Raw genomic sequence first — 17,669 nt, 5'->3', positions numbered from 1 at the left:
AGCACTTGCCTAAGAACATTCTCTAGTGTCTTCTGTTTTCACAGAAGCCAAGTTTCCTAGTCTCTCTCCAGGAATTGCTGGGTTTTCCTTTCTTCTGTGTAACACTGTCCTGATTCTGAATGCCCAGGTTTTATATAAAGAAGATGTCTCACCAGGAACGGCGATTGGAAAGACACCTGAGATGATGAGAGTGAAGCAAACCCAGGACCATATTAGCTCGGTAAAGACAGCCACTGGGGACTCACTTTCAAAATTTTCTGCTCGCCTTTGAAGATTTACACTGATGTCTGAGCTGCACTCATGACTTTTGTCACCAGAAGCAGCTTAAGTTGCTAAAATAAGGGTCATCTCATAATGCAGTGCCGAGGCAGTTTTCATGAGGGCTAGTTAGATATAAAGAATGGAGAGGCCTGTGTCAAAGCAAACCAGAGCTGGACAGTAGTTTAAGCAGTTAAAACCACAACAAAAAAAGATTTTTATTCAGGACAATTGCGACATAGGGGATCTCGGTATAAAGCTGAGCTCAATTCTGAATACAACAAGGGAAAGGAGGGATTTATGGGGGCAGGGATGGATGGACAGGGATGGGGGGATGGGGAGGTTGGGGTGTGGGGAAAGCATCAGTGGATGGAAAATAGAAGAAACATCGGGGGTAAATGGGGGATTCTGCCTAAACCGACCTACCAGGATTTTTGCTGGAGGCAGGTCAAGGTGATCAGACTTCTTCTGGGGGGTTGGGGGCAGAGGGCATTAAGGAATTTGATCAGATATCAAGGATGATGAGACATCCAGGGTGGGGGATTTTGGCTAAACTGACTTAGCAGGATTCTGGCTAAAATTGGGAGGTGCAGAGATGGTCTCGGAAGTCCGAAGCTCAAGGCCTAGTTGGGAAGAAGGTTCAGAGGAGCCTGACTCAAGTTTGGTCAAGAAGAGACTCCTTGTTACCTGTAAGAAAGTAGCAGTTGTGAATCAGAGACTGGCTCTTCCTGGGTGTGTATATGTGAGTGTGTCCATCCTGGGCCAATGAACTGTGGCTGTAAGACATGGGAGACCCCAGGGAAGAGAAGGGGCTTCAGTCTAAGTGTGGACCCCACCCCAAAGAGACCAGAGAGAGCCCAAATGTCCGTGTCCTTGGCACGGACCCAGTATCAGCATGTGGCCCCCTTCCCCCTAAGTATAGGTTTTGTGCTGTTTAAACTGCGACTTCGCACATCGCGGGGCTACTAATCAAACGCATGTACACGTTCCCACTTTTACACCTGCAGGTGAAGTATAAGGAGGCGGTTGGACAAGGAACCCCGATCCCAGACCTGCCTGAAGTGAAGCGCGTCAAGGAGACCCAGAAGCACATCAGCTCGGTAACGCGCCCCCGGCCCCTCCCCCATGCTCAGCCCTCCCCCCGCCGGCTGGCTTGTCTCACCCCGTCTCCCTTCTGCCGGGCTTCCCAAGCCCGGGGATGGCGCAAACCCTCCCTGCCCTGTGAGGGGCAGTGCGGTTTGCAAAAGCAGAAGAGGAAACTCTGTCTTTACGTAATCAAGGAGCACAAGGCACTAGGCTTCGTGATTGCTCATCATACCTGCAGTTTCTAAAGTAAAATGTGCCGACTAGTAATAAGTTTATTGGGATGATCTCAAGGTAGTTGACCAAAAGCATATACATATAAACATAAAAGTAATAGAAAATAAATATGTATACATGCATGGATGTATATACATACCTCCGGGCATTCTCCACGGTCCGGAAGACCCTAGGCAGCCTAGCAACGTCTCCGCGGCCACCTCCCCTCCCTTGCCCTGTATCCTCTGCTCTCTCCTTGTAAATACAGCGCGTGTTCAAGGCGCTGGCTGTCATCTACCCACAAGGGTATATTATACCTTAACCCTGTTCACTAACAGGAATCGCAGGCACCTGTGCGCAGCGTGTGTTTTGGGGGAGGTGGGATTCTCCCACACCTGAAATATCAGGTTTAGCACACATTTCTCCCGACCTTCTGTCCAGCTAGCCCGGTCTCCGCCCACCCCCACCCCCCATCCCGTTCCCCACTCCCCCAGCGCGCACGCGCTTCCATCCGTAAGCAGTTTCTAAGCAATTGCTGGCTACTAGCAAAAGATTGTGTGAAGTTTGGGAAATAGTTGATGGCCCATAAAAGGTGAGGATCTTGGTTTCAGAGATCCGCCTGGCCCCTGGAGGCCTGAACTCTCATTTAATTTCCATTATCAGACAGCTGCTATTTCTCTTGCAAGTCGTTTGTATTATTTAGACCTCATTCCCTTCGCATTCCCTGCTTATACTCTGGCTCCCAGTGGTACAGACTGCATTTAGAATTACATGTCCACTAATCCAGGAAAACCAGCCCGCATCTCCTTTGCTGCTTCTGATTGCAACTTCTTGCCTTTCTCTGATTTTGTTTTGTTCTGTGGTCCACAATCTGTTCCATTGCCTTGCTCAGTAAAGAAATACAACTTTGTACCAAGATGGTAGATATTTAAAGATCCCGAAAAGTTTCCTAGCAAAGAAAAGATGTCAACACTAGTTTGTCAGTGATTTTAGGAATTAATCTGTGACACAAACCCCTAGGATTTCTGTGTTGCTCCCCAGCCTGTGCTCTAGTGCAACATAGAATCCATCCATTTAAAAAGAATTCATTCCTTCCTTTAGGCTGAAAATTCTTAACATTGGGAGGGAGGGAGGAATGGAAGAAGCTAAGAGGCTCTGGAAGTTCCTTACTTGTTTCATTAACATTTACAGTCCTTTGACACTACCCAGAACAAATAGGGACTTTTCCCTGTTCAGAAACACTAATTGGCAAGATCCAGCAATCATCAGTAAAAAAATAAATTGTTTAAGTCTCCTTGCATTAAGGGTATCTGCAGACTAAAGGCCAGCTAGGAATTTTCAGAAGAAAATACAAAACAGACAGAAAACTCTCAACAACTGTGAAGTAACAGAGGATCACATGATTAGAAAAATCTAAGCCAAGCCACCTATTTATTGAAGTACAAACCTATTGTGGACCCACTATATTCAAGGGACTAATACTAGATGTTATGAAATGGTTAGACTTTTTTCATTGTTATATTCATTAGCACTATTTAATGCATTTTAGGAATGTACTAAATGTTGACTACAGAAAATGAATAATTTAATACAGTCTTCAAGGTAGTAAAATTACTACTTTTGAAGAGAGAACATAGATATTTGTGGCATTTCCTTCCTTATTCCCTGAGTGTCATGTTTGAAGACTAGATTGCTTTTATGTTTCCACCAAATAGCCCACATATAGCTGTAATCCAAAGGATTCGTGGTCATTTTACTTTTTTAGATGTTCTCATTATCTTCTACAGGTTTTGTACAAAGAAAACTTGGGAACAGGCATTCCAACCCCTGTCACTCCAGAGATTGAGAGAGTCAAACGCAATCAAGAGAACTTTAGCTCGGTATTTACAAATATATCAGATAAGATACTTGATTTCCCATTAAAAAATTACCGGAATAACCCATCATCCTTTTTTAAAAAGCAACATCTTAACACCAATTTTGTGTGTGTCCGTGTGTGTATGTGTGTTCCACCTGACCAAGACCATCTGGACTTACACAAAATGACTCAATTTTCTGATGGTATTTTAACACTTTTGGTGACTGACAAGTGTGAGCGCTTAGATCTGAAATACTGTAAATAGAATTAACATAAGATTCCTCATCATTCTACTTATATGCTATAACTCAACGCTTTCTGTGGTAGCTTTTCATGCCCAGAATTAGCATTGTAGAGTTTATCCTTAAAATGTGAAGTAAAAAATAAAAGCATTATCCTTTCTAAATATTACTCACTAAAAAACTCCCTCCTCACACCCACCCCCTGCCCCCATCTTCTCTCTTCCTTAATCTTTGTGCTTGTTTTGAATGTCTTTTGGGTACTTTCTTGTATCTCACAGGTTTGGTACAAAGAAAATCTGGGGAAAGGAACCCCAACCCCTGTCACTCCAGAGATGGAGAGAGTCAAACGCAATCAAGAGAACTTTAGCTCGGTATTTCTTAGGGGCCAAAAAATAAAATCCCTTAATTTTTAGTTAAAATAATATTTTTAACACATTACCAATATATAATTTTCTTCCTGTAAAAATACTAAATTCATATAATTAAAATAATGATACCAAATATTACCCGTTTTCAACCCAAATCTAATTTAGTATTTATTTTAGTTCTGCTGTGAAATTTTAACTATGTTTTTCCTAAAACGTAGCTATTGATCACGTTCCTTAAAAACCTGTAATACTTAGTGTTTCCTTCCTCAAATTCCCCTTGAATAACAGTAGGTGTTTCTAACTGGTGTGGCACAAGTCAAAAGTAAAATCTAACATGCCTCCAAAAGGATAATGTTAGCTAGAATTTTATTTGTATTTATTGTGGCTCTGTTTGATGTATTTTGTTTGCAGCTCTTCTTAAAAGAATGTGATTCTTGAACATTTTCACTCCAAAGACAACATAGCAATTCACAGTAACTCAGAAATACAGATTTACTTGGCTCAGCTATTTTTGGTGTATCACAAGAGAGATAAATGAGCTTTCCTTGGAATAGTTTCAGGATCATTGAAAGCTAATATTTATTTAGCTTTTAATACTTTTTTATTTTATTCCCCCAACCCCCCCTTTTTTTGGTTCACTAATTTAGAGTTAGTTCACTAGTTTAGAGCAACTCATGAGGCATGTAAATTTCAGTTAACTTGAGTAGAGTAGTCTCTGATAAGTCCTAGTCCTTGTCTTTGAGAGAAGGCCTATATAAGTGACTGACTCCTCCTGCAGCCTGGCAGCTCTGTGCTATGAAAGCCTCTTACAGACAGACCTCATACTGTGTGTGATGAAACGGCCAAAGGTGATCTGTACTTGTTCTATTTCTTAAAGTTATTTAGGCCAATTTTATGTCATTATGAAAACAAACAAGCAAAAATACTTTTAGAACCTATTTCAAAAGCTAAGTCTTCCTAAACAATGGGTCCAGGCTGATTTGATTGTTGATTTTGTGCACACAGATTCTGTACAAAGAGAACTTGAGCAAGGGGACTCCCCTCCCGGTCACTCCCGAGATGGAGCGGGTCAAGCACAACCAGGAGAACTTTAGCTCGGTATTTGGGAGAAAGCTCTTAACTCGTATTAAAAAAAAATGATAATACTTTTCTATAAAACAAAACTTCTGTTAGTCCCTTTAAAATAATCAGTTTAACACATTTTTCTTAAAAAAAAAACTCATCAACTAAATTTTTCTGTTTTCCAGATCTTTTACTCACCATTTGATTCTAACATTTTATACTTCCTATAATAGTCCCTTAAAACTTTTCATCGATTCCTTTCCTTCCCTTTTCACGTTTTATGGGACTTTTGAAGTTAATTGATGTCCAAAACCCCCAAATACTATAGCTTTATTTACTTGGGAATACTTATATTTGATGTAGCTGCGTTAGCATTGAAAGAAAAGACACAGGACTTGAGGCCATGTGTAGAAATAGTGGCCCTTGCTGGGGACAAGGTTTAGCTTAACATAGATCCTATCTGGATAAACAGAGCACCAAGAAAGAAAATCACTCAGTATTGGAACCCAAAGCAATCTTATCTTGATACTTGTTCTAAACAAGCCATTCCATGAATAGAAATCCAGATCTTCTGATCTTTTAAAAAATACACAAATTAGATTGTGAGTCTATATTTAATGTTTTCTTTTATTAATATTTTTGTTGCTAAAAAACTCTATACTACTCAATAGTCTGTGAAACTTTTATATAAGGATCTTAGATTTACTTATGCCTGAGATGGAGAATCAAATGTCATTAGGAAAATCTAGCTGGATTTTTTTTGGGGGGGTGGGGGGTAGGTAGGGCGAGTTTTGATCCAAAATGTTTTTTAATTGTCCATTTAAATATTTTCTGAAAGTTTGATTCTTTCACACAATTAAGTAACTTTCTTTGGTCCCACTGTCTTTTTGTTTTGTTTTAATTACTATTCACTAACAACCTTTTGATCTTATTAAATTTTTGGTATAAATTGATATTATTTTCGGAATGTTATATTCACTGTTTTCCTTATAGGTTTATATTATTATTATTATTCTTTCTTTTGGAAAGGTTTACATTAATTTTCAAAACTATTTTAAAATTATTTTCTTCTGTATTAGAGTAAGTATATTATTGCTCATATCTATTTGAGATATTAATGATCCTGATGATCCTGGACAATTTCTTTCTTTTAAGTAACCATTTGTGTTAATTTTTACATAGGTTGCATTTAGGCAATTTTTATCAAGTGGTGCATAGAGCCTTTAAGATTCTATGGAAGATAAACAGTGCTATGTATTTAGACTTGACCACCTCTATAACTTGAATTTACCCAACAAAGACCAATTTCCTATATCGCATAGATTTGACCTAGGGTTTAAAATATCTGTTATTCTGTAAAACAGATGTTCTGTGTAGGGAAAATAAATATTTGCCCATCTAATTAAAAAATAACCTTTCTATTGTACACTAAGCATTTTAGTAATTTTATGAAATTTGATTTTTTTTCTTAATTCCTAACACAGAAAACCACCATTTAATATATGAGTTAGCTTAAAAGTTGAACATCACATACACTGGCACTTTAGCCAAGGAAATATGGAGCATGTTTTCATCCAGATCTGTGCTTGAAAAAAGATTGACTTGGTGAATTTGTCTTTCCTGTTTGACGTCTGTGTTTCATAGTACGTTCCTTACACAATAGATGAAAGGGCTGTTTTTGACTGCTCTTGTTTTTTCTGGATGCTTTCTTGTATCGTACAGGTGTTGTATAAAGAAAACATCGGGAAAGGGATTCCAGTTCCCATCACTCCAGAGATGGAGAGAGTCAAACACAATCAAGAAAACTTTAGTTCGGTATTTAAAAAGCAAACAAACAAAAACCCTTTAACTAATTTTAAACCATTTTTAAAAAAGATTAATGGCTATTATTTTAAAGCCTAATCAACTTATCCCAGTAAAAACTTTGACACGTCTTGTGTCTTGTTTGCAACCTAATGCTGCCATTTCCCATGAATCAGTTTCCCCATTTTGGTTAAACATTAACATCACTTAAAAAATGTTCAATATGATATTCCAGCCTTTAAAAACATAGCATTCCCAGTCTCTAGGCACCCACATTATCCTGCTTTGGCAACTTTCATTTGAACGTAAAGCTTACAAAAATTTATTCTGCAAATAAGTTTAAACTGTTGGCTTCATTTCCTATTCTAACCTTCTTGGTCTCTACTGGTATTTGTATAGATATTTTCAGGGTTTTTTTTTTTTTTTAGCATTTTGTCACTGTTCTCCATTTAAATATAATTAATTCTTCCCAATATGTTCACCTAAACTAAAAATTAAATACCTTGACTTCTTTTGAAAATCAACAAAAGAAGACTTGTGTGTATGCATCTTCATATATGCAATGTTTATAAAACCTAAATACCCTTATGTGGTTTATTAATAACATTTCCAAATCAAAATAACTTCCTCGGTTCTCCTTCTGTCTCTGTCCTTTCTTTTTTTTCCCCAACCTCATAACAAGCTGGGGGGCACAGCTCGTCGTTCCCTTCCATGGTGCTCTCCTTTGCTCAGTGATGCAGAGACTAATTCAACAAAACAGTAAAATTCTCCTTTTTAATTTCTTAGTTTCCCTGCTCCTTCCTGCATTCCCTTGCTTTTAAGGATGTCTTTAGGCTCCTACAGGTTGGATCTAGAAGCTTCTGGTATTTCCCTTCCTCTAACTTGTTCTCTTCCTCTTTGTCCTTCTACTCCCAACTGCTCTGCAAGAAGGGGAGAGTGGTTGATTGCTCTTTTTGTTCTGGATGCTTTCCTATCACACAGGTGCTATACAAAGAAAACCTGGGCACAGGAATCCCAATCTCCATCACTCCAGAGATGCAGAGAGTCAAACTCAATCAAGAGAACCTTAGCTCGGTATTTTGGAAAGAAACGGAAAATAGATGCCATTTAACCTCATAATTAAATTGATTCTTAACATTTATTCTTCTTTTAAATCCACTTCCCTTCCTTTGCTTCTAACATACCTCACTTAGCAAAAGGACATACTTTCACATCTCTGTGGTACTACTATGGATTCTTTTTTTTTTTTTTCAAGTTAATTCTGATTTCTGTTCCATCTGGCATTTAAAAAAAATTTTTTTGAAACCTTTTTTCTTTTAGTTTGCTTGGATAACAACACAACCAAGTTCTAACAATCTCAAATCCCCATGTGACTGTTTGGGAGGATAACTCCAGTCTTCCCCCAGCAACTAAGGGCCCTGCTACCCCAGATAGAGTCAGTTTCCTAATCCCAAGAGTGGCTGTCATTACATTTTTTTGTGGCATCTTGTCAGCACATAACTCCTGGCTCCTCGGACTACTGTGTCATTTGATAACAAGGAAGTTGAACTGACCCTTAAAATCTCACAACAAATGTAATGTTACTTATGGTTGTTTTTCTGGATGCTTTCTGATCACACAGGTGTTATACAAAGAAAACATGGGCAAGGGAACCCCTTTACCTGTCACTCCAGAGATGGAGAGAGTCAAACACAATCAAGAAAACATTAGCTCGGTACTTTGGCAAGAAAAAAAAAGAAACTACTTCTTTAATGATTTAAAATAATGCATATTAATCCTACTTTTAAAAGACAACTGAAATTTTGTGAATTTCTTAATCACATTTATCCTTCTTTCCTGTAGAGCTACTCCTAGACTTAACCCCATAATAACAAGGTTGCTTTAATCCATATTTTAAAGTTCTAATGTCAGAAAGTAACAGATTTTCCAATAAATCATCCTTTGGCTCCTCTCTCCCCAAACTTACTCTCTATCCATTACCCCTAAGGTCTCTGTTTTACATACTTGTAAAATTTGGGGAGTGCAGTAGTAGGTGTGACAGGGCTCTTTCTAGACATTAGAGTTGTGATTTTGTTGTTTTTGCACCTGACTTTAGGTTCTAATTTACCCTGCCAGATTTGGACAAAGAGACCTTGGGGAAAAATAACCCCTAATCCTCTCCTTCAGGGATAACGACATAAATTAAGATCCAGTAGTGGTTTTGGCAAATGAATGTCAATTTACTTAAAAATGAAAGTGTCACTCGAACTGTTTTTTGTTTTACCAATTTCAGTTCTCTTTGTTCTTCTGTATTTATCATGGTCTTCGGCTGCTAATTTTAGTAAGCCGTTTTCTGCAAGCCTGCGCTCTGTGATATTTTATACGTTTATAGATTGCCGGGGGATTGGGGTTTGTGTGGGGATATTAGCGTACGCAGTGAAGCGCCAGCGGCCTGCCGCATCTACACTGCCTGCAGGTTTCTCGGATACTGGAACGCAGGACTCCTGAGACTAGTGTGCATCAGAATCACCAGGAAGCCCACCCTCTGTCATTCTGTAGATCTGGCGTGGGCCAGAAAGTTTGCATTTCCAGCAAGGTCTCAGGTGATGCTGACCTTGCTATCCAGGGACCTCAACTTTGAGAACCACTTCTTTGACAGAATTCTTCCTCTTGAATGCCATATCTTGAACCTCCTGTGACCCCAAGAATGACACTGTGGTGACAGCGAGGCTGGGAATTTATCACGATGTTTCCTATTGACTTACCATGATAGTGATCTAATTGCTGAAAACATTTTTCCTTACTACGTATGATGATGTACTGAACTAAAGCAAGAGGCAGAGCACAGATGATAGCAAGGATACTTTTTCCTGATGTGTCTATGTGAGTTCAAGTGTGGCAAAAGGGTCCAGTCTCCCTATGCTATTTAGGAAGCAGCCTCCACCTTCTCAGTGTTATTCAAGCGCATGCCCCTAAGTCCTGTGAGTTGACCTGTCAGGAGCTTGACATGCGTAGATTAGTGGGAGAGTGAAGACAGTTTCCCAGCCCTGCCCCACATCCCGGAACTAGGCACAAAAACTGCAGTTCTGTCTTGCAGGCTGTAAGGATTTCAGGGCAGGGTCCTAACCTAGAAATGTGTGTCTTGCTGTAACTACATCAACTTGTTTTGGAAATGTATTTCTTTCCATCTAACCTTATTGCCCAAATGGTTTAGCACCCTGAGCCTCCTAACAAATGATCTGTTCTGTTTAATCTTTTGGTAACTGTAATTCTTTTTTTCTTTTTGGCTTTTTGGATCCATTGGACTCATGTAGGTTTTGTACAAAGAAAATGTGGGGAAAGGCACCCCAACCCTTGTCACTCCAGAGATGCAGAGAGTCAAACGCAATCAAGAGAACATTAGCTCGGTATTGTCTTGAGAAATGAAAGTGCTTTTAATTTTGCAAAGTAACCCGTGCCGTTTGACCTGCTCCTAACTCCATCCCAGGTTAAAACAAACAAAATGCCAGCTTTTTAGAATCTCCCCTAAATGATATACATTTACTGTTGCCATTAACTGTTTTTTAAGCTTTCTTCTAGAGTTGTACTCACTAATAGTAATAGATTAAACCTGGAGTTTTCTCCCCCAAATTGCATTATACTGAATAGCCTGAATACTGCCTCCTAGTGACTTTCAGGTCCACCTTTGTATCTCACAGGTGTTATACAAAGAGAACCTGGGAAAAGCCACCCCCGCACTCTTTACTCCCGAGATGGAAAGAGTCAAACGCAATCAAGAAAACTTTAGCTCGGTATTTGATAGAGGAAAAAAGAAATGGTGACACTTTTAACAAGCCTGGCAAACATGGTTATACCACTAATTTATCTCACAGTTTTCCCAAAACTTTTATCTTTTAAAATTCTTCTTTACCTACTTAAAAATGACATACCAACCCCACCGGCTCACCTGATTTACTTCTTTCTTCACTTTTTGCTTTCTACAATAACATTTTAATGGCTTTCTCTTCTTGAGGTGTTTTTATAGAGTGTGACATAACTGAGCCATAACAACAGCTCGATGATGGTTTTCAGAACTGGGTTTCTGCTCTCTGATATCTGGATGCTCTCTTGGCCCCTCTAGGTATTGTACAAAGAGAATATGAGAAAAGCAACTCCGACACCGGTCACTCCAGAGATGGAGAGAGCTAAGCGCAACCAAGAAAACATTAGCTCGGTATTTTCTAGGACTAAAGAAGGAGTAGTGCAACAACTTGGAAAATAACATTTTAACATCATAAAAAAGTGTCTTTCTCGTTCAACTGAAAAACACACTAAAACGAAGAGAGAGAGAGAAATGCAACATCTTGGAATATAACATTTTAACACCATAAAAATGTGCATTTTTTTTATTCAACTGAAAATTCACACTAAAATTAACATAACTGCGCTTTTAAATTCCAAATGATTGTACTAAGACATAACAAGTTAATTGCCAGCGTTTCCTCTTCCCTTTTACTTTACTCTGAGGTAGTCTTATGTAACCAAGTGTAACAAATTGACTTCCTAACATCCTCAATCTTCAGCAATACTTTGTTAAGATACTTTATGAAACAGGTAATATACTCTGAAATGGATGCCTTCTGACTTTGATATTTTGGGTTTTCATTTCTGAGACTTTGATTTCTGAATTAGCATATTGGTTTATGAGATCTGGACATAATCCTTCAAAAAATGATCACTTGTTTTAAAGGATAGTTCTTTCAAACGTCCATATCACGTTTAGCTCCAAATATCATCCAATGTGCTGGTGCTACAATTCCCAGCAAATTCAAGAGATCACTTTTTCCCCTTCCTTTCAAAATTATACTTTGCCCTGTCTCCTCAAACTCAAAAGAAATCCTTTGTCTCCTTCAAGCCCTGCCTGTCCACCCTCATGCTAACTGTTCCTCTGTCAGTCACGGGCTAGCTGGGGCTTTTCAGGTGACTCAAGCTTCCCTCCCCAGCTCCTTTCACCTCCATCTGTTGGAAAGGTTGTGAGGCTTCAGAATTAGGACGGTACCACAACCTGTCCTCATTCATGGTCTCTCCTCTGTCAGGTGCTTTATTCTGATAGCTTCCGGAAACAAATACAAGGCAAAGCTGCCTATGTCTTGGACACGCCAGAGATGAGACGGGTGAGGGAGACCCAACGCCACATCTCAACGGTGAGTCAGCAATTCCTCAGGTTGGGTGGGCGGCCTGTTGGAACACGTAGAAAAGGAAATGATCACACCATCCTATTTTCACCAAGTGAATTCATGAAATTTCAGGTGAAATATCATGAAGACTTCGAGAAACACAAGGGTTGCTTCACACCAGTGGTGACAGACCCCATCACTGAACGAGTAAAGAAGAACACACAGGACTTCAGTGACATTAACTACCGAGGTATTCAGAGAAAAGTGGTAGAAATGGAACAAAAACGGAATGACCAGGATCAGGAAACTATTACAGGTAACTGGGGCCTGGGGAGAAAAATCAACGTTAAGTTAAGGAAGGTAGAACACAAGTGACATTATCTAGACCAAAGCAAAGGCCAGAGGACCTCAATCTGTGTTTTCATTACATGTGAAAGAAAACCCCTATCATTTCACTGTTTGCAAAGCTGAAATCTACTTTATGCTTTGTTCCCCTCCTAGAACTAAGCTCAATGAGTGTTCTTCAATCCGCCTGTGGTTGTTTAGGTTCATGCCTTGGTCCCCAAGTTATCGTAAGCGTCCAGGAACATCTGTGCTGATCCTGAATCTCACTTTCAGGTTTACGTGTCTGGCGTACAAATCCTGGCTCAGTTTTTGACTATGATCCAGCAGAAGACAACATTCAGTCCCGAAGCTTACACATGATTAATGGTATGTGATGCCACAAAAGGCTTACAACGTAAACATCACCATTTAGTGGGCTAGCGCCAGTGGCTTTTAGGCTCAGAAGTTCGTCTCCTCCAGGGCTTTCAATTTCCTGAGTTACCCATTCAGCATAAGAACACCTCCTTGACTAGTGAGCCAAGCTCATTTTCTAGACAAGTTAAAGTTAGGAAAGATTGTTTCACTGCCTAAGGGTAAGTCCCCTTCAGTCCCTATTATTATTATTATTATTATTTTCCTAAAGAAAAAAAGGTAGTACATCTTTCTGTTGGAGAAATAATGGAAAAAAAAAAAAAGAAATATATAAGCAAAGGGAAGAGAATGGATTTGCCCTTTAACAACTTTCTGAACTCTCTTAGGTCAAGGAAGATTAGCCACTCAACAAAACAGGCCACATGGCTTTATGTCTTCTATTCATGTTAAAAGTAAAATATGTAGTGCTTATAAGTCTCAAAGGATTTATACTCTAGTCCACTGAAGAAGAGAGACCAGTAAATCAGTGGTTAAACCCTGACATGAACAATTTTAAAGGTCTGCACACAGATTGCGGAAACACAGAGAAAGTGTATCTAAATAAATTTGGAAGTTAGGGAGCACTTTCTGTAGAAGTTGAAAGGTGGAATTTGTGTACATTACTATCTGTTCATTTTAGTGAGCCTGGAAAATAAGCAGGATAGAGGGAAGGAGTAGTAGTCAGGGACAGACTCCGGGATTGGAAGCCTGGCTGTACCACTTAACGGATAGGGGACCTTCGGTGATTAAACTGTCATCTAGAAAATGTATAAGAGTTTTTGAGGGTTTAATCCACAGAAATCTACTTAAAACCCTGCATGCATGACAACAAACAAAAGCCAACTGAGAGTCAATTACCATTAGGCATTGCTGCTATAAAAAGTTTCACCTCTGCTCCCTCTCCAATGGATCTTACCTCCCCAGCACAAGCTCAGCGGCGGAGCCGGGAGCAGTCTCGATCTGCCAGTGCGCTGAGCGTCAGCGGCGGCGAGGAGAAGTCCGAGCATTCAGAGGGTGCCCACCTCTCCACCTACAGCGACGGAGGCGTCTTCTTCTCTGCAACCTCACCAGGTACAAGTGGATGGCCCTGGCCTTGACAGCCATGGCCGGCCAGCTAGCTCCCTGGAGGTTACTGTTAAGAGATGCTTTGAGTAAAAACACAACAAAAACATCTGGATCCTTTCTTCTAATGAGAGGACGAGAATTGTGGAGAGGTACACGCAGTTAGCTATTTCATTTTCATTCCTCCTTTCTTGGAAATCATTCTTTTTAAATTAGGGGAAAAGACAGTGCTGCTCAGTTGCTAATCACAGATTAAATGAGGTCCAGTCACATTTTCTCCTAATAAACCATTTTCTCCCTCTTTTCAGCTTACAAACATGCAAAAACCACAGAGCTCCCACAGCAACGATCATCTTCAGTTGCTACCCAGCAGACAACGGTATCCTCCATCCCATCCCATCCATCTACTGCTGGAGTAAGTAACAATAACTTACTCAAGTCATTCTCACTTTTTGATATGTGCAATAATGATTATAGGTATTCTGGTCTTTTTTTTTTTTTTTATTAACCGAACCTTCTATTTTACATAATGCTCTTTTACTACACATCTCATGCTAACAGTAATAAATTATCAGAAAACCTTCATTAGCAACTCACATTAATTAAAAAGCATTATTCAGTGATTGAAAACAAACACACCAAAAAAAAAGCCTAAAGCAAAGTCATCATTTTGGTCTCATTAGACCCACCCACTATCTTAAAGCAAAACATCTGTGGCTTGGAATCATTCTTCCAGAATATACTGGGCTGGCCAAAGAGTTCGTTCGGATTTTTCCCTATCATCTTACAGAAAAACCCGAACGAACTTCTTGGCCAACCCAAATATATGCGTATGCACGTCACACATGTAATCTGGTCATATCTTAGATATCCCCTATTAATATACATTGAAGAAATAAGTCAAATCATGTTCACAATTCACCAGACTACTTTAAAACTCTTAGTTGAAAACCCTGGATCTCATTCATAGTATTACAAAAACATAATTCTTTAGGATTGAAATGAACAATATTTGTATGTAGAAAACTATCTTTACTAAATGACATAAAGATTTAAGTTAAGTATTGAGACCCATTATAGTTCAGGAAGGGAATCTTGAAGTCATTTCTCCAGAAGTCCATAAATTCAAGGCAATTCCAATCAAATCCTAGTAAAATTTAAAAAATTTTTATACATTAATCCTATAATTTATTTGAAAGAGTAAAGATGCAAGAATAAGCAAATTTTGAAAATGTTAATAGGAAAGGACTTAACCATGTAAGAGCAAAATATGCTATAAAGCTATTATAATTAAATATGAATTTAGCATGAGAATAGATTTAAAAATAGATGAAGTCCATGGGCTTCCTGGTGGTGCAGTGGTTGCGAGTCCACCTGCCGATGCAGGGGACACGGGTTCGTGCCCCGGTCCGGGAAGATCCCACATGCCGCGGAGTGGCTGGGCCCGTGAGCCATGGCCGCTGAGCCAGCGCGTCCAGAGCTTGTGCTCTGCAACGGGAGAGGCCACAACAGTGAGGCCCGCGTACCGCAAAAAAAAAAAAAAAAAAAAGATGGAAGTCCGAAAATGGACCCTAAAAGAATTACAAATCAGCAGAGGGAAAAAAAAAAAAAAAAAGGAAAACTAAAATACTACAGAAAAATAGAGACTACTTTTACAATTGGAAATGGTGAAAGCCTTCCTCAGCAGGTTCCAAAATCTAGATATGTAAAGGAAAAGACTGACAGATTTGACCATCAAAGGTTAAATGTTTTTATAGCAAAAAGAAATGTCCAACTGGGAAAAAATATTATACTCAACAAAAAGATTAATATCTAAAAATGCATAAAGTATCCAAAGTTCATTGACATATTATCCCCCTTCCCTTCAAAATAAAACCTGGAAGCATATGAAGACAATTTACAGCAAAATTTTAAAAAATGGCCAACCAAAAAAACATGTTCACCATTTGACTACTAACCAGAAATATGCAACAATAAAGTATCATATAAGAACATTATAGTAGTGAACTTTTTAAAAAATCTTAAGGCACATGCCTTTGACCAAATACTTTTTTTAAAAGCTTTCTTTTGAAATATCTGCCCAAAGACAAACACTATAGGCTTAGTGGATGAAAACATGGTGACAATTAAATGTCCAGAAATATAGAAATGGCTAAATAATTTGCGATAGTACTAAAATATGGAATTTTCTACAGCAGTAAAAAAGAATGTGATCAATCTATATTTATATGGAAAGACTTCCAAGCTATATTAAATGGAAGGAACAAGTGAGAATACTATTTATAGTAGTATTCCACTTATGTGGGGCAGGGGGGAACCTATCCTTGAATGTGAATATATGTTGTGTATATTTCAGAATGCTAGGGAAAAATATGTAGGTCTCATACCAAATTACTAACCAGTGACTGCTCCTATGAAGAAAATTTGGGCACTTTCAAATTTTATTTTTCTCTCTAAATTGTTACAATTTTTAAAAACCTTATTTCATTGTTGTGAGAACACGAGATCAACCTACGCTTGTATTTTTAAGTGTTTAATACATTATTGTTTACTATAGATTCAAGGTTATATACAGATCCCTAGAGATCTCTAGAACAGATCTCTAGGGTTTATTCATCTTGCTTAACTGAAACTTTATGCCTGTTGATTAGTAATGCCCCAGTTTCCTTTCCCACCATGCTACAATTCTTTTTAAAAAAAAAAACATTGTGGAGGTTAGCTTTCCAGAAACTTTTACTACTGGTATACTCCCAAATTCCCCAAGTGAGAAAAACATGCAATATTGCTATGATTTTTCAATTTTCTCCAAAACACTAGATTAGTACATCCACTAACGTACTTTCTGTATATATTTGCCTATTTGGAATAGATATTTCATATAAGTGAAATCACACAATATGTGGTCTTCTGTGACTGGCTTCTTAATGTTTTGAGGTTATCCATGGTGTATCATATATCAGTACTTCATCCCTTTCTATTAGCAAATATTTAATTGTATGGGAATACCTTTTCTTTATTCGTTCATCAGTTGGTGGGCATTTGGGCTAGTTCCACTTTTTGGCTGTTACAAATAATGCCATTATAAATATGGGTGTACAAGTTACTATGTGGACTTATGTTCATTCCTCTTGTGTATATACCTAGGAGTAGAATTGCGAGGTCACATGGTAACTTTTAAAATGGGAAGAACTTCCAAAACTGTTTTCCAAAGTGTCTGCACCATTTTCCTTTCCCACCAACGATTTATAGATTCAAATCTTTCCATATCCTCCCCAATTCTACCTTTTCGATTATCACCATTCCAGTGTGTGTGAAGGGGTATTTCATTGTAGTTTTGCATTTTCCTGATGACTAACGATGTCGAGCATCTTTTCACATGCTTATTGGCTCTTGGTTTATCATCTCCTTTGGAGAATTCATATCCTTTGCCCCTGTCCCTTTTCAGTATTGAATTATAGGAGTTTTTTTTTTAATATAGTCTGGATAGTGATCCCTTATTAGATATATGATTAGCAAATACTTTCTCCTAGTTTGTGAGTTGTCTTTTAGTTTTGGTGGTAGGTAGTTGCACATTCTGTTTTGTGCAAGTTAAGTTGGTGGAAACTAAAATTAGGTGTTCGGGTTAATTGTTGCAAATCTAATATATATTTCCCTTTTTCGTCTTTACCAATAGAAAATCTTCCGTGCCATGTATGACTATATGGCTGCAGATGCAGATGAGGTGTCCTTCAAAGATGGAGATGCCATTGTAAACGTTCAAACTGTTGATGAAGGTTGGATGTATGGCACCGTGCAGAGGACTGGCAGGACGGGCATGCTCCCAGCCAATTATGTTGAAGCTATTTAG

The 17,669-nt window shown here is 38.7% G+C and overlaps 1 protein-coding gene across 1 annotated transcript in view; it reads left to right on the top strand.

Annotated features, from left to right (window-relative positions):
- NEB (nebulin) overlaps positions 1-17,669 on the top strand; it is a gene marked incomplete at both ends in the record, with an annotated part of 225,065 nt that extends 207,396 nt beyond the window's left edge. Inside the window, 17 exons of the mRNA XM_079710699.1 lie at positions 128-220; positions 1,266-1,358; positions 3,345-3,437; positions 3,936-4,028; positions 5,031-5,123; positions 6,810-6,902; positions 7,872-7,964; positions 8,512-8,604; positions 10,184-10,276; positions 10,568-10,660; positions 10,990-11,082; positions 11,945-12,052; positions 12,158-12,341; positions 12,644-12,736; positions 13,685-13,831; positions 14,131-14,237; positions 17,496-17,669. Of these exons, the coding sequence (XP_079566825.1) occupies positions 128-220; positions 1,266-1,358; positions 3,345-3,437; positions 3,936-4,028; positions 5,031-5,123; positions 6,810-6,902; positions 7,872-7,964; positions 8,512-8,604; positions 10,184-10,276; positions 10,568-10,660; positions 10,990-11,082; positions 11,945-12,052; positions 12,158-12,341; positions 12,644-12,736; positions 13,685-13,831; positions 14,131-14,237; positions 17,496-17,669 (1,836 nt within the window). The remainder of the gene's footprint in view (positions 1-127; positions 221-1,265; positions 1,359-3,344; positions 3,438-3,935; positions 4,029-5,030; positions 5,124-6,809; positions 6,903-7,871; positions 7,965-8,511; positions 8,605-10,183; positions 10,277-10,567; positions 10,661-10,989; positions 11,083-11,944; positions 12,053-12,157; positions 12,342-12,643; positions 12,737-13,684; positions 13,832-14,130; positions 14,238-17,495) is intronic.

Source organism: Hyperoodon ampullatus, assembly GCF_949752795.1.
Source record: "Hyperoodon ampullatus genome assembly, chromosome: 8".
Classification (NCBI taxonomy): domain Eukaryota; kingdom Metazoa; phylum Chordata; class Mammalia; order Artiodactyla; family Ziphiidae; genus Hyperoodon; species Hyperoodon ampullatus.
The sequence above is the reverse complement of the archived record's forward strand: the minus strand, read 5'-3'. Positions and strand labels throughout refer to the sequence as shown.